At 59.5% G+C, this 16,502-nt stretch overlaps 1 protein-coding gene across 2 annotated transcripts; it reads left to right on the top strand.

Annotated features, from left to right (window-relative positions):
• The first annotated feature begins 8,064 nt into the window (after positions 1–8,064).
• PRR7 (proline rich 7, synaptic) lies at positions 8,065–16,287 on the top strand. 2 transcript variants are annotated; one of them, XM_045026201.1, is made up of 3 exons: positions 8,065–8,226; positions 14,367–15,082; positions 15,412–16,287. In XM_045026201.1, exons 2-3 carry the CDS (start codon positions 14,788–14,790, stop codon positions 15,789–15,791), a joined length of 675 nt encoding a protein of 224 aa, XP_044882136.1. In that variant the 5' UTR covers positions 8,065–8,226; positions 14,367–14,787; the 3' UTR covers positions 15,792–16,287. The 2 variants fall into 2 exon arrangements, with proteins under 2 accessions (XP_044882136.1, XP_044882137.1); XM_045026202.1 differs by lacking the exon at positions 8,065–8,226 and adding an exon at positions 11,303–14,204.
• Positions 16,288–16,502: the final 215 nt, after the last annotated feature.

Genomic DNA, 16,502 nt, shown 5'->3' with positions numbered 1-16,502 from the left:
TGGGGAACTTCTGTGTGTGGAGGGCAGGGCAGGCAGAGTCCAGCTCCCCCCTTCAGATGTTACTGAGAGCTGGCACTGGAGTCAGTAGCCAGCTCCAAGGCTGGTTCTGCCGTCCATGGGTTGGGGGGGCGTCACCAGGCCAGGTCAGAGTAGTTGACGTGAGCCTGTGGAGGAACGGCACCTGCCTGGGGAGAACAGTCTGCCCCCACTGTCACCTGATGATAACCTGGGGTGGGCAAGTGCCAGAGGCTGCCCCCCACTTGCTTTGTGCCTCACATGGTGCCCCTCAGGGGGCAGGACCCTGCATGCCTCGGGCACCATGGCATGCCCCTTTTCTGGCTGTTGGCAGGGAGCGCAGCGTTCTTCTCTGACAACTTCACCTGCTGTTGCGTTCCAATCGCAAGCCATCGTTCTGGTTCTGACGTCACCTTGGATGCTGGGGTGATGGGTGTGACGACACATGCAAAGGATTAGGGTTTTCTGTTTAGGGCTGTAAGCAGCAAAACTCCTGTTTCCAGGCCTGTGTTATGCCTGAGCTGGGGGGTGGCAGCAGGTTTTCAGTGCTGAAGCCAGAGTTTGAGGCTGTTCCCATGGGAATGGGCTGAGTGACTCCATTATTAGAGCATGGATCTACCCATGCCAGGTGCCCTGTAACTTCACAACAGGTCCTGCCTGCTGCGGGGTGGGTTTTTTGAGGGGGCTCTGCAAGCAGATTTTGAAGTGAGCAAGGCTGTGTGGCTACAGCACAGGGAAGGAAGGAGAGTTTGGGGGAGATATGACTTTTTAATATCCTCTCTCATAACTCAGCGTGGTAATGGCACCTCTGGCTCCTGGCTCCATGCTGTTGCATTCAAGGTGGAGGAGTGGGACTAGGTGGTTGGTGAGATGCCAGTATTGAAAGGCTGGGCCGCTTAATTTTTGGAGCTACTTGCTAGCAACTTGGGAGCATGTGCAAATCTCCAGGCTCCTCGCAGCCTCACTGAGCTCTGCCAGGCGGAGGCTGTGCTCTGTGAATTTTAAGAAGAGTTCAAGACCCAATTTCCAAATTGTTGTTCAGCAGTAATAGCAAAGGAGAGAGGAAGCGTTTGGCTACCAAATGTGACACCTAGAGCCCCTTTCCATACAGAGAATTACTCGCTATCTGCTGAGAGCAGCACTGGTTTTCTTGGCAATTTTTTTTTTTAAGGAAATTCCACAATAAAAACTTTGAAACACGGTTGCAAATTACTCTTTGCCAAGAACTCCTTGTCCTTAGTTACACCTAAAAGCCCTGGGCTTCCAAGTTGCAGTTACATTTAAAAACAAAAATCTGAAAACTTGGAAATGCTTCACTGAGGGACCAGTAACGGAATCGACCCTAAATGGTGCCTATCTGCCAGCGAGCACTTCCCCGAGGGTGACAGCAGGCTACCTCCTCCTGTGCTGACCCAAGTGGTTAGCCCGTTCTGTGCGCTGCAGGTCGTTTCCAATGAAGGGTGCTGGTTACACCCCCTACTTTTAAACATGTTTAACCAAACCCATAACATCCATCACCTCAAGGGATCAGTCTCCACATCAAGCTGCAGTCAGAAACGCCTGTCTCCACTTTCTCCCTCTCGTCAGAGGGAAGTCTGGCAAGATCTTGCCAATGTGGCATGTGTGTTTCACATCAACTGGCAGGGTGTCACGGGATCGATCCCCTCTGGCTGCTGAAGCAATACAGTTATGGAATGGGTGCATAGACCATCGTGTTCACGTTTCAGCAATGTGCATTCCTGGAGCACACACCACCACACCGATGTTCACAGCAGACGCTTCTTCCAGGACAGAGAATGGGAGCTGGACCCCCCCACACACACACAGACCCTAGACGACTCATTTGAATGTGGGAATGTCCTGAGGTGGATCTGTTTGACTCAGCCACAAACAGGAAGTGTCATCTGTTCTGTTCCAGGGGGCCTAGTCCTTCAGTCTTTGGAAGATGCATTTCTCCTTCCTTGGACGAAGGGTCTGTATTACACGTTTCCCCCAATATCTCTGATTCTAAAAGTGAGGAACAAGATCAGGCACGACAAAGCCAGGGTTGTCCCGATAGTCCCTGCATGGCTGAGGGAAGCCTGTATCCTGATTTGTTTTGATTGTCTCCTTGTCCAGCAGTCAGTCTTCCATGCTGCCCTCATCTTCTCTCTCTCAAGATGTGGGCTGAGCACCTCACCCCAGCCTAAAGAGTCTAGGCCTGGCTAGCTCCTTAAGTATTCTAAACAGTCTGTAATGTGTTCTTTCCCTAGCTTGGCTTGCATTCTCCCCTTGTCGTTGTTTATGGTGACCAGGTACTCAGGACAATTAACCTTTTTAGTGGACTGAATCAAAATAGGCATTAAACGCTGCAGCCTTCCTAAAGTTATCTGTTATAGTTCTTCCCCACTAAGTAAGGGACCTATGTTTTGTCTTTCTCTTGCTCCTAATGTATTTAAAGAACCTCTTCTTATTGCCTTTTATGTTCTTGGCTAGGTGTAACTCATTTTGTACCTTAGCCTTTCTGATTTTTTTCCCTATATGCTTCTGCTATTCTGTGGTACTCCTCCTTAGCAATTTGCCCATGTTTCCACGTTTTGTAGGATTTCTTTTTGCTTTTCAGGCCATCAAAGAGCTCCTGGGGGTGCTGTATTGGCCTCCCTATGTTTCTTTTGCATCGCAATTGGTGGCAGTTGTGCATTTAATAATGATGATTCCCTGTTTACAATTATATGTTGAGACCTTTCAGTTAGATGACTATATCATCTGCTTCCCCCTCCACTATAGACCAGCAGTATGTATTGAACACGTCTTTACTGCATCATTATTGACAATTCCACCATGGACCAATCCCAGTGTTCGGATTTTCGTCATTTTGTTCCTAATATACTTTACAAACTCCTTATTGACCGTAACGCTGCTGGCCTTAGATTTTTGCCTTGTGTCCTTTTGATTCTCTTCTCAACTTCCTGCAGTTCCTAGCGGCTGATCTGTATTCATTACCCTCCACTTCCCCTTTCTCCCCTTTGTTAGAGATTGCGGGTTGTTTCTATAGCTGCTTTCACTTTCCCTATAAGCCAGATTTTCTTTCTTTCTTTCTTTCTTTCTCAGTTGAGACTTTTTTGGTTTTTAGGCATCTAGTGAAATCTAATCCCATCCAAATCTGCTTAGAGTCACATCCCGTTCTCCCCCCCACCCCCCGGCTGAGTTCTTTTCAACCACGGTGGAGGGGCTTTTTTTAACCAAGCCCCTGAGGAATGCCTGTTGTCTTTTGTGAAATATGCTGGTTGACAGGGACCCTTCCCTTTGTATTTTACTGTGGAACTCATTACTGTCAAACTCTTCCAGCCACAGGAGGACACCTCTCAATTGCCTCCCTTTCCCTCGTATACAGACCTACTCACTTGTTGGCACCTGGATGCCCTGGTGCTGGTGCCCTGCTTTAGACAGATGGCAAAGCCCATGAGTCCATTTCTTCTTGATGCATTCTGGGAACAAGGCTGTCTTTAAGGTATTCAGAACTGAGCAGCCCACTCTGCCTCCTCGGAGTGCACCGTGGCTGTAACACCTCACATAGTCATACCTGCTGTGGCAGGGGCCATTGCTCTGCCCATAAAGCTGCCTGCAGCCCCCAGCCTGGTGTGGCTGTATCTTGCTCCAGCGCTGTGGGGTCAGGGGAGATGTGCTTTGACCCTTGCGTAGGTGGGTTCTAAGCTGGAATTTCTTCTCTTTCCAGAGTTTGCAAGAGCAGCACCTGCATGGCAGGTGTCCTGGCAGAGCTTGCGCTGGGCTGGCCCCATTCCCTTGGCTGTGGCTGGGAGTGGGGGAAACGCGCCACCCACGGGAAGGCTCAGGAGGCTGGTGCTGCTTGCGGCCTGATGTGTCTTGCTTAGGTGGTACTGGGTCTGGCTGGGGAGGGGATGGACCCTCTGCCTGCTGCTAGCTGGTGCTGGCCCTCTGCAGGGTCCTCTTGCTGCTCTGCTCAGTCCCTGTCTGTCACAGCTGCACATGCCTGAGAACGGCAAGCGCCGTTTGTTATCTTGGGAACCGTTGCCATGGGAACAGGCAAAGGTAGTGCTTTCTCGCCAGGAAAAGGAGCATCTTCGGCTAAAATCTCTGCTGCAGCCTGAAGAACCAAATCCCCCAGTCCTGCAGGAGGGGCCCTGCCCCCTCGCAGCCGCCTTCCCCAACAGCTGTCCAGCCCAAGTGGGGGCTCTGCGTGCCCTCGGGCTACGCGCCCCGGGGTGGCTGGCAGCTGAGACGATGCCAAGCCATGGCTGGGGCTGGTTCTCCACCCCATCTCTGGCTCCTTGGAAAAAGCCACGTGGGTTCAATCTGGGAGCAGGGCTGCCCCGGTATCAGCCCCTTGCAGGCTGCTGCCCGGCTGAGAGGAGCAGGGTTGCCTGGCCAATGGGTTTGGGCAGCCTGAGTGTTCATGGCTGAGCTGAGCACTAGGAGCAGTGGGCAGGAGCCTGAGCTCGAGGACTGCAGGCCTGTACATGAGCTAGTCCCAGTGGGGTGGTGCTGGGGGGACCCAGGCTTCTATAGCAGCTGAATCCCTGCCAGCCACCCCTGTAAAACCTGGAGCACGGGGCATATATCAGAGCTAGCAGGCTCTAAGCTGCATCAGCAGAGGGAGGACAGGGTTTTCCTCACCTCCAGGGGACAGAGCCTGGGCTGAGCTAACCGGGTGCAGGGGGCTGGACCCTGGGCCAGGGGCGGCTCTGGCCAGTTCAGCTAGAACAGTGAGCACGTGACTCCTCCAAGGCTGGCCTGGGCACCCAGAGTGGTTCTGCCTTCACATACCCACTGCACCCCCCTTTCCCTTCCATAAGCCAGAGAGGCAACATAGCCAAGCAGTTTTCAGGGGTGAGTGACGCTCTCAGCTGTTGCTAGGATAACAGCTCCTCCCCCAACCAACTGTGTGGCTGGCAGCAGGTTTTTCACTCTTTCCACCCTCCACTTTCTGGGCTTATTTGGGGGAGTTGGATTCTGTGCTGACGCTCTGCCTTGCAATGATGGACGAGTTCTTGGCCTGGCGCTGGAGGGTTCTGGCCAGCTGTAGCCCTGGTCTCTTGCCCACCAGCCCAGAGCGGCCTTGGAGTAGGTGAATAACCCTGCCTGGGACAGAGGCAGTGAGTTCCTCCCACCTTGCATCACTCCTGGCTGGGCCATGCCACAGCTCCAGGAAAACTCCGCTCACTGGCAGCCTTGCAGCTGGGCCAGGCTGGGCTCCAGCATGGGAGACGGCTCTGAGATTCCATCTCAGCAGCCAAATTCCCCATTCTAGTGAGGGAGAGCCAGGCAAGAGCCAGAGCCGTGCTGTGGAGCAGGGCCCCGGAGCCCTGCTTGGGTTGGTGGGTTTCAGAGCAGTGGAGCTGCTGTTGCAGAGAGAGCTGGCTGCAGCAGCTAGGCAGTCAGGACTGAGCCTAGGAGCTGCTGCTGGCAATGGGCCCCGTGTCCCCCTGACTTGAGCCAGGCTCTCTTCAGGGGAAGGGGAAATCCAGCTCTGGCCGGGGCATGTGCCAATCCAATATGCTGCTCTCCCACGGCCCAGGCCTTGGAAGTGGCAGCGTGATTCCCATTCCAGGGGGCAAGGCCTGGTTCACAAAGGAGCTGAGTCAGAGGAAGGGCTCGCCTGCCCCCCCCCCCCAATAATGCATCTGCCAATACCCAGCCATGGGACCTGCTCCTCCCCTCTGGCCTGAAGAAGAGAGAGGCAGGCACTCACTGTTGTCCCAAGTGCCTCCAGCCCCTTGCCCTGCACGACCTGTCCCTGCCCCTGCCCTCAGAAATATTCTAATGGTCCCTGTAAGTCACAGAACCAGCCAGAGCGTCCGCCTGGCAGTAACTGCTGGGGCATGACCCCAGGCAGCTCCCCCGGTCCGGGAGCAGAGGGCAGCCACCTGCAGTACAACACGGCAGCAGCCCAGGCCAATGCAATTTGAGCGGCAGGTCCTGGAGGGAACAGCATGGAGGGACGGACAGTCACTCTGGGAGGACAGGGTCAGGTCTTGGCCCTTCCTGAGCAACCATGGAACTTACACTACAGCTCCTGGGCTGACTTGAGGCCAGACGCTCTGGCCTGGCAAGGGGAGGGCGGGGGCTTGTAGCTTACAGACAGGCCAACCGACATGGGGGTAAGCAAGGGGCTGACGTAGGAAGGGAACAGCCAGGCAGCTGTAATGGCTTGGGGCTGGAGGGCTCTGCTGCTGGGCTGGTTAAAAGCTCTGGCCTGAGTCCAAGGGAGCCTGGGACTGGGCGCCTCAGCCAGCTGACTGTGATTGAGGGGGACTCGTGGGGCAGTCTCCATGTCTGACACCAGTGAGGCAGGGGCACTGGGGCAGCTGGCAGAGAGATGAGGCCTTCTGGAGAATACCCCTGCTGCAGGGCAGCCCTGCACCACAGCTGGTCCCCAATGGGGCTGGACCGAGAGGGTCACACACAGGCAGCAAGGGCACAAGGTGGGGCTGCTCAAGCCAGCCCCAGCACGGGGAGACCAAGCTGGCCCCACTCCGTCCCTGGGCCAGCGCAAGCATCTCAGCACACAGGCTCAGGCTCACGGGCTGGGCATGGGTCAGGCAGTCCCAAGCCGCTGGGCCCGTTGGCTGGTGAGTGCCAGCCCCTGTGTCTGTGTGGCCGCAGGCTGGGCAGCGGGACCTCACCGGCCGGCTAGAGAACTCGTAGGCTCTTTGGGGCGAGTCCCCTTCCCAAGTCTCTGCCCCCCGATTCCCTGAGCCTCCTCTACCACCATCCATGCAGACCCATCGCTGCTGCCTTGCCCCGGGGGGGGGGCATCTCTCTTGCCTGGGGGTAACGCCTCTGGCATGTGAGTCCCATGGGGGCCAGAGGCTGTTTAAATTACCGGGCGCTGACTGGCCTGTCCCTGCTCACTCCCGGGGGGGGGGCAAGTGGGGCAATTTGCCCCGGGCCCAGCAGGGGCCCCCACGAGAGTTTTTCGGGGCCCCTGGAGCAGGATCCTTCACTCGCTCAGGGGGGCCCGGAGCTTCTTCGCTTCCGGTCTTCGCTGGCCAGGGGTCCTTCCGCTCCGGGACAGCAGGACCCGCCGCCGTCAAAGACCCCGGGCCCCCGGAATCCTCTGGGCGGCCCTGGCCAGAGGAGAACGCCCCATTCAATTGAGTGGCAGTGTTGTGTGTGCCCCCCGTGCTGTCACCATGACAGCAGCGCGGAGTGGCTGCCAGGCGCATTGTTCCTGCCATGGCCCCCTGGGCAGCGCTGCAGTCAGGACTGGCAGCTGTCAGTCTGCGGCGGGCACAGGGGGAGGCAGCAGCAGGCTCTGCCCCATGCCCCAGCCCCGGCCAGCCTTGCCCAGGCAGCAAAGCAGCTGCTGAGAGACAGCTCAATACTGGGTGGCAGCCCAGTGCCAGCTCCTGACACCCGCCCCGGAGCCTCGCCTGACCTGGCATCACATCTGTGCCACACACATGGGCAGTGCGTCCTCAGGGCACATCCCCCCCCCCAGGTGACTCCACTGCCCCCGTCTGTCCTCACTCCAGGCCAAGCCCTGGCCTGCCCCTCCCTGGAGCCTCTTGGGGGGGGGGGCAGAGTTTCCCCATAATCCACTGGACAGGAACCTCTGTGCCCCAGAGCCCTGCGCTCAAGCCCTATGGTGAGGAGGCAAATAACGGAGGGGAGGGGGTGGCAGGACACTTGGGGTCGCTCCCCGGCTCTAGGAGGGGAGCGGTGTCCCTGGTTGGGGGAGGGGTTGGGAGCCCGGACTCCTGGGTTCTCTCCCAGCTCTGGGAGGGGAGTGGGGGGGGGGGGCTGGTGGGTTAGAGCAGGTGAGGGCTGGGAGCCCGGACGCCTGGGGTCTCTCCCCGGCTCTGGGAGGGCAGGGGGGAGGCTGGGAGCCCGGACTCCTGGGTTCGCTCCCCAGCAGCGCGGGTGAGGGTCCCTGGAACCGGCAGGCAGTGCCAGGCGGGCGCTCCCGGGCCGGTTCCGGGGGGGCGCAGCCGCAGCCGGTCCCACCCCCGGCAGCGGGGGGCGGAGGGGCGGCCGGGGGAGGGGCCAGCGGCGGGCGGGGCCGGGCGAGCGCCGAGCAGAGCCGGGCAGAGCTGGGGAGCGCTCGGCAGACAAAGGGGGCCGGGGCCGCCTCCATGGCGGGGCGCGGGGCAGCGGCCGCCCGGCGGGGCCCGGCCTGAGCGCGGCGCTCCACGTGCGCAGCCGACCGGCGGGATCGGGGCCGCCCGACGCTGAGGCTCGGCGCAGCCGGTAACGGGGGTGCGGGGAGGGCTGAGCGCGCGCCCGGCTACGGGGGGGGGAGGCCGCCCCCGCGCGTGCCCGGCTGGGTGCGGGCGCGCGGGTCCCTGGGCTGCGCGGGGGCCGCACGTGCACGAGCCGGGGGCGAGCGGGTCTGGGACACAGACCCCCCCCACCCCCGCCACCCGGCCACGTGCTCCGCTCCTGGGGGGCTGCAGCTGGGCCCTGGGGTCCCGCAGCCCGGGCCTGGCCCGGCCCCCGCACCGCGCCCAGCAGGACCCGCGGCGGCTCTGCACCGCAGCCCCCCGACCCCCCCCCGCCGCCAAATCCCTCCCCCCCAGAGCATCCAGGGAGCCACCCCCCGCCGCCAAATCCCGGGTCCCCCCGAGCCTCCAGGGAGCCCCCCCCGGCAAATCCCACCCCCCCGAGCCTCCAGGGAGCCAGCCCCCCCCCCCGCCAAATCACACCCTCCCCGAACCTCCAGGGAGCCAGCCCCCCCCGCCGCCAAATCACACCCTCCCCGAACCTCCAGGGAGCCAGCCCCCCCCGGCAAATCCCACCCCCCCGAGCCTCCAGGGAGCCATCCTCCTGCCAAATCGAGGGGCGCCCCCCCGAGCCTCCAGGGAGCTAGCCCCCCCACACACACTGAGTCCCTGGGGTCCAGCACCCCCCCCTCGCCCTGCCGAGCCCCAGGGCCCCAGCCCCCTGACCAAATCCCAGAGTGCCACCCACTCCCAGAGCCTCCAGGGCTCTAGCCCCCCCCCACCACACTGAGCCTCCCGCCAAATCCCAGGGCTCTACCAGTCCCCCAAGCCTCCAGGGAGCCAGCCCCCCCCAAAAAATCCTGGGGCACCACCAGCCCCCAGAGCCTCCAGGGAGCCTGTCCCCGCCCCCACCACGCTGAGCCCCAGCGTGCCAGCCCTCCCCTGCAGTGCCCCCCTTCCCGCTTCCTTTGGCCTTGCGGGCGCCTGGGTCAGTTTCGGGCTGTGCTGGACCCGTGCCCAGGAAGCCAGGCGCTGGTTCAAGGCTCTGTTGCCGGCACTGGCACTGCCCTTGCCCCAGTGCACCACGTGCCCAGTGCTCGTGTTCATTTCGAGCCCAGCCCTCCTTCAGCGTGGTCATGGCTGGAGCGTGGGAAGCGGCTCTGGCTTTCCCCTGACTTCCAGCCCAGCCCCACGTGCCCCCGGGGAAGGAGCCTGCTTGGGCTGCATGCAGGGTATGAGGTTGAGGCCCTGTCCTGGGTCCGGCTTTGCCCATTGTTAACCAGGGCCGGTTGCTTGTTGCTACTTGTGTGCCCCAAGGGGGATGGCTCCAGGTGGGGAGTCCAGGCCGGGGACTCCTCTTGGAATGGCTTTAGGTGCAGTTAAACCTCCCCCATGCTGGTGCCATGGAGGCGTTGGCATAGCTGGGCAGGTGCTGCTGCTTGGCCCCGTAGGGGGATTGGGGCTGGGCCCTGGAGCGGGGCAGGATGAACACTCCGGAGTGTAGGGTAGCTCCTTGCCCCTGCTTTCTGGCCAGCACCCAACAACCTGTTAGGGCCAACACTGCTCCACGTTGGGGCCTCCTATGGCCACACCTGTGCCTGGTGCCGGACATCTCCCCTGAGCTCAAAGCCCAGCGGGGGTCTGACACACTCAGGTGTGTGTTTGCTGGCAGGGGATGTTCCCTCTGGACACGCAGGGGAAAGATCCACAGGCCCTGGGGGGTTTCCCCCTCAGCAGCTTTTCTTGCACCTTGAAGGGAATCTCTTTCTTGCCCTGGGGTTGGCCCAAGCTGCTAGATAGAAAGTATCTGGCCCCGTCTCCCAGTCACGCTCCTGGGATCAGGGCAGGTTCTGGCTTGGTGATGGCTGACTGTGTTAGAGGAGAGTCTGCTGCAGCTGTGCACCCGGCGAGCCCCTCCTCCTGTGCAAGGAGCTGCAGCCATGTGGCTTGTGCTGGTTTTGAGGTGCTCTCCCCAGGACTGGCTGGTCTAGAACCTTACATGGGTTTGGGGGAGGTTCCTTCCTCCATTGCTAGGGAGGCTGCAGTGCTTGAGCCTGGGGAGCGGATCGCTCCGTTCAGAATCTTGGTGCCAGAGTGGACTGTGAGAACCAGCTGTGCTGAGCTCCGGCAGCACACAGAGCGGAGAACTTCCTCAACTGCTAGCGGAGCTAGAGCAGAGAAAGGGGCCAGTCTTGCTGTGAAGCCCCCAAGTGTCCCTGCTGCAGCATGCAAGGGTTAATCATTGACTGTATTTGAAACACAAACACCCTTAGTTCTACTGATTTTTAATTCAGCTTCCAGACATTGGATCTAGTTCTGCCTTTGTCTCAGAGTAAAGTTCCCTCTCCCGTCAAATCTTTCTGCCATGTGGGAACTCTGACTGTGATCTAGTCACCTCTTAACTTTCCCTGGTAAACTAAACAATTGATCCTCCGGCTCTGGCTCTCGCTGTTGGGCAGGTTTGCCAGACAGGTGCTCGTGCTTCTGGCTCTCTTTGGCACCTTTCCAAGTGTTCTCAGCATCCTGTTGGAAGTGCGGCATCCAGAACTGGACACGCGTCTAGTAACAGTCTCACTATGGCCGTGTACAGAGGTGACACGTCCTGCCGAGAGTTACCGATTAGAGAATATTTCATAAGTTCCATGGATTTGAGTCAGCAGGGCCTGAGGAAGTTCATCCGAGGGTACTAAGGAACTAGCTGTCCCCATCTCAGAACCATTAGCAATTAATTACCTTGGAGAACTCCGAGGACTGGAGAAAGGCAGACAGGTAACAAAGGGGAACAAAGAGGACCCAGGAAATTATAGACCACTGAGCCTGACTTCAGTACCTGGAAAGATACTGGAACAATTGATTAAACCATCCATTTGTGAGCACCTAGAGGATAACAGGTTATAAGGAACAGCCAGTGTGGATTTGTTGAGAACAAATCATGTCAAAGCAACCTCATCTTCTTCTTTGACAGGGTCACTGGCCCAGCGGATGGGGGGGAGCCATAGACGTGATACCTTGATTTTAGCAAGGCTTGTGACACGGTCCCACATGACATTCTCATGAGCAAACCAGGGCAATGCAGGCTAGATGGAATTGCTAGAAGGTGAGGAGTTATCAGTGGTTCGCTATCAAACTGGGAGGGCGGAGCTGGTGCAGGCATCAGTCCTGAGTCTGGTGCTAGTCACTGTTTTCGTTCATGACTTGGGTAATGGAGTGGAGAGGGTGTTTATAACATCCACAGATGACACCCAGCCGGGAGAGGCTGCAAGCACTCTGGAGGACAGGATTAGAGTTCAAAATAACCTTGACAAATTAAAGAATTGGTCTGAAATCAGTGATTAAATTAAATAAAGACAAGTGCAAAGTACTACATTTAGGAAGGAAAAATCAAATGCCCAGCTACAAAAGAGGGAATAACTGGCCAGGTGAAAGCTCTGCTGAAAAGGGTCTGAGGTTACAGTGGATCGCAAATTGAACATGAGTGAACAATATGATGCAGTTGCAAAAAAAAGGCTATCATCCTCCTGGGGGTGTATTCACAGAAATGCCATATGGAAGAGAAAAGAGGTAACTGCTCAGCACTGGTGAGGCCCCAGCTGGACCCCAGCGGTGTCCAGTTCTGGGTGCCGCCCATTAGGGAAGATGTGGCTCAATAGGAGGGAGTCCAGAAGAGAGCAACAGAAATGGTCCAAGGTTTAGAAACGCTGCCCTGTGGGGAAGGGTTGAACACTGGGCATTTAGTCTGGAGAAAAGACACTGAGCAAGGGGTGGGTACCTGAGAAGTTTCCAGTTATGTGAAGGGCTGTTCTAAAGAGGACTGATGGGTTGTTCTCCATGTCACCGAAGGCAGGACAAGAAGCGATGGGCTTCATCTACAGCCTGGGAGATTGAGGTTGGATATTAGGAAAACTTCTTAACTCTCAGAGTGGTTAATCTGTGGCACAGGCGTCCCGGGAGATTGTGAAATCCCCATCGTTGGAGGGTTTTAAGAGCAGGTTGGACAAACACCTGCAATGAAGGGTCCAGCTTTTCTTAGTCCTGCTTCAGTGCAGGGGGCTGGGCGCGGTGACAGGTCGAGGTGGTTACAGCCCTTCGTTTCTGTAACGTGGGGATTACTTGCTCATACAGCCAAGGATCACGTTCGCCCTCCTAGTGACAGCATTCTGCTGGGTGTGCACGTTGGGCAGGCTTGTCAGGACCCCAAGTCCTGGGCTGCGTCGCTGCTTTCCAAGGTGCTGTCCCCCAGCCTGGGAGTGTGGCCTGTGCTCTGGGTTCCAGGCATGGACCTGAGCCCACTTTACCGTGTGATGCAGCTCACTCTGCAGAACTGACCTGGCAGCAGTTACCACGCCAACAATTTTTGTCCTCTGCAAACTTAGAGCAACCGCTTTATCTTCAGCCAGATCATGGAGGATGATACTGACCAGCCTTTGGCCAAAACCAGACCCCTGTGGGACCCCTCTAGAAACAGGGCAGGCTGCCTTCCCACTGCCCCCTTATGGCCAGGGGTGGCTCTGCAGCACCCAGCCTCAGTTTCCCAGGAATGCTCCACGGAGGCTTACATGCAATACCAACCCGCTTCCTTGGGGACTGGTTCATTAACATAAAGCAAACCCAAAGGCAAGTCTCTGCTCCACCAGCCTCCCATGGGGCGCAGCACCTCCTCCCGGAGCTCTGGCAGCTCCCAGCCTCTCCATTCGGCCCAATTTTCAGCCCTTCCCAGGTTCTGCTCGGTCTGTCCCTGTGAACGCAGGGGTTGCACAGGCCTCCTTGCTGGGCCTGTTTTTCAGCTTCCCCAGCTGTGTCCTTCAGGTGCCTTTTCAGCAGCTCTCGGTCATTCTTCCCCTTCCCTCCCTGGGATGGGGGGGTCCACAGACAGCACCCCTCCCCCGCTGGTGGCTCCCCTTTAGGGCCCAGGGGCTTCCCGTAAACCCAGTGGGGCACCAAGTAATCGGTCATGGGTGTGCCAGCCCCTCCCCCCCCCTTAAAGGGGCTAGTTGCCCTGTGACAGCCTCTGGGGATGAAAATACCCCATTGATGATTGCTTTGGGAATCTGTCAGCCAGTTTCTAGTCCATTTAATCTGTGCTTCGTTAAAAACTAGCACTATACAAACACCATCAATGAATCTAGTTGCAATGTAACGAGGCCTGTGGGGCTACCACTGAATGCCTCACAGAAATCTAACTGCCATGTCACGTTACCTTTACTCACTGTGGTTGTAATCTCAAAACAATGCCAAGTGTGTTTGACGAGACCCGTTTTCTGTGAAACCACATTAGTTATGCTGCTCGCCTCTTTGGCCTTTACTGATTGCATCCTGGAGCAGCTTTTCTATGATTTTGCCCAGGATCAATGTCAGACTAATTGGCCTATAGTTACCTGGCTCATCCCACTTACCATTTTAGACTATTGGCACAACATATGCTTTTTTCCCCTTCTCTGAGACTTACCCGTTGTCCAAGATTTATGAGATCTTACCAATTAGTGAGCTGCTCCTCAGCCAATTATTTTACAACTCTTGAGTGCAAATTATCCTTTCTTGTCCCTTTAGAAATGTTTCACTGCAGCAGTGGCTGCTGCTCTCTGGCCTGGTCAGGACCAGGCTGCCAGGCCCTGTGGCATCATGGTGAACCCTGGGGTCCAAGGAAACTCTCTAACCCAGCTCCTTCCAGTTCCCTCGCCTCCCTGGCTCCGTTGGTGACTCTTGAGCAGCAGAAGGGGGGGGAGCTCATCCCATCCCCAAGCAGACAGGATCTGGGGCTGCCAGCTACAAGCAGTGCCTCCCATTTCTAGAATCTTTCAGCTCGTTGCCATGCCAACCCCAGCCCTTCCTGGGAGGCTGGCAAGCCCAGTGCCCCCCTTCCCTTCCAATCCCCTTGGACCAGGCTCTGCTGGCTTCTGCAGACGGCTCCATAGCCCGGGCTGAGCTGGACTTGGTGTCTGGGGCAGGGCAGGGGGCAGGCATGGCACCCTGGCTATGCACACAGGAATGCAGCCCTTAAATGAGCAGGTGGGGAAGGGGGCCTGGGCTAATGGGTGGGGGTTGGCAGGGGGCGGGACCCAGCCAGAGGGAATCTGGCCTGGCCACCCTGAGCTGGGCTCGCTTACTGTGGGTGGGTGACTGGGAAGCGCGATGTGCCCGCCATGCTCAGGTCTGTCTGTCTGTCTGCAGGGGGTGCTGCCAGCTGCTCGGCACAGCGATGGGAAGGAGCTGGCCTGGCTGCTCTTGGTTCAGACGGGGCTACCCAGCCTGGCCTGCGGCTCTGCAGATCCCTGCGGCGGACGAGCCCCTCCGAAGCGCCCGCCCCCCCAGTCGTCCCTGCCTGGTGCCTGGGGAGCAGGGCAGGCCCTGACCCTCCCCCCTGAGCGCCCCCACCCCATGGACTCGCCCCCCCAGCTCTGCCTTCCATCCGCCCCCAGTGCTTGGAGCGGGCGCCATGGCAATGGCTGCAGGCCACGCGGGGGCAGCCCTGAGTGAGTGACGAGCCGCCGGCGCTGGCATCTGGGCACAGGCGATGGGCAGCGGGCGTGTGGTGCTCTGGGCCCTGCCTGCCTGCAGCTGAGGGGAACCCCCGGCCTCCAGCCCAGCCACCATGGTGATGTCCCAGGGCACCTACACCTTCCTCACCTGCTTCGCCGGCTTCTGGCTCATCTGGGGCCTCATCGTGCTGCTCTGCTGCTTCTGCAGCTACCTGCGACGCCGCCTCAAGAGCCAGCAGGAGGAGCGGCTGCGGGAGCAGAACCTGCGCGCGCTGGAGATGGAGCCGCTGCACTACGAGGGCTACTCAGGCAGCCCCCCTGGCATGGCCATGGCCATCCCCCCCCGGCTGCGCATGGAGCCGCGCCACCCCCCCGGCCCGCCCCCGCGGCCATGGAGCTACCGGCACGGTGAGGGCTGCTTGTGACCCATGGTGCCAATTCCCTAGGCCCGGCCCATCGCCGCCAGGGGCTTCCCAAGGCAGGGAGCGGGCGCTGCTCACGCAGGCTCGGAGCCTGAGGCAGGGCCGGCCGCTCAGAGCCTCTCTGGCTACAGCAACCCCCATGCTGCCCCACTGGCCAGTCCAGCAGAACCCCGGCCGTGCTCGGTCCCAGAGCAGAGGGCCCCGCCCCACCCAGCGCCTGCTGCAGGGCCCCCGGGGGGCTGGCTGGGGCCTGCACTGGTTGGGAGAGCCTGGTGCGGCCCCTCACTCAGTGCATGTCTGCTGCTTGCCTTGCAGAGTCGGACCTGTCCAAGCCCCCCTGCTACGAGGAGGCGCTGCTCATGGCTGAGCCGCCACCGCCCTACAGCGAGGTGCTCATGGACACGCGGGGGCTGTACCGCAAGATCAACGCCCCCTTCCTGAGCCACGAGCGCCCCGAGAAACAGGAGCAGCCCCCCAGCTACAAGCCCCTCTTCCTGGACCGGGGTTACGGCGCAGCCCTGCACGTGCCCAGCTCTGCCAGCCAGGGCCCCGCCTTCTACCTGGAGGCTGAGCGGGCCCAGCGCATGTTCCCCAGCTGGATGGACTCGGAGCTCAGCAGCAGGGACACGTATGAACCTGGGGCCTGGCACCTCCCTGTCTCCATGCCCTTGTTTGGCAGGACTACGGCGGTTTAGGGGCCTGCCAGGCAGTGCGCCACCCTGGAGCCTGCATGGACTGGGGCTGCAGCAGAGCCTGCCTGAGCCCTGGGGCTGTCACTGGCGCAGCTGGGCTCAAGCTGCCCATTCCCCTTGGGAGCCGCTAGCGCAAACCCTGCCTGGACAATGTGACGTGCTGCCTGCTGCGGCCAGTGTGTGAGGGGCTGGTCCCCGTCTTGCCCCGTGGGCCCCTGCAGGCCCCCTTGGTGCTGACTGGGGCTCCGAGCAGGCCCTGCACTCGGCTCCTCCCTAGTTTGTTTGTTACAGTTTGAGAATAAAAGTTTGTGGCACCAGATTCATTCCAAGCAGGGCCAGGCTGCCTGGGTGGGGGGGACTGGGGGCAGGATCCACCCTGCCCTCCACAATGGGGCCTGGAGTATCCCGCTCAGCAGGTGAGCACAGCCCCCCAGGACCCACTCTCCCTGTGGGGTGCTCATCAGGGCCGGCTCCAAGTTTTCCTGGGGTCCCCCGGCTCCGCCCAACTCCGCCGCCTCCCCCAGGCGCCCTGCATTTCCCCTCCTACCCCTCTGGGAGGGACGGGTCGGAGCGGCAGCACTCGGGGGAGCAGGCGGCAGTGGGGGGGGAGGTGACGGGGGGGGGGAAGTGGTTCCTCTGCCCTCCCCGTGCCTCCCACCCCCACAGCTCACCTCCACTCCGGGCCGGCTTCCAGCTTTTTGCGCCCCAAGCTGG

The sequence above is a fragment of the Mauremys mutica genome, chromosome 8, assembly GCF_020497125.1.
Source record: "Mauremys mutica isolate MM-2020 ecotype Southern chromosome 8, ASM2049712v1, whole genome shotgun sequence".
NCBI lineage: Eukaryota > Metazoa > Chordata > Testudines > Geoemydidae > Mauremys > Mauremys mutica.
The sequence above is the reverse complement of the archived record's forward strand: the minus strand, read 5'-3'. Positions and strand labels throughout refer to the sequence as shown.

Coding starts and splice junctions, on each gene's coding strand:
- PRR7 (XM_045026201.1), top strand. CDS start 14,788: ATGGTGATGTCCCAGGGCACCTACACCTTCCTCACCTGCTTCGCCGGC. Junction 15,083..15,411: donor GCCATGGAGCTACCGGCACG/GTGAGGGCTGCT, acceptor CTTGCCTTGCAG/AGTCGGACCTGTCCAAGCCC.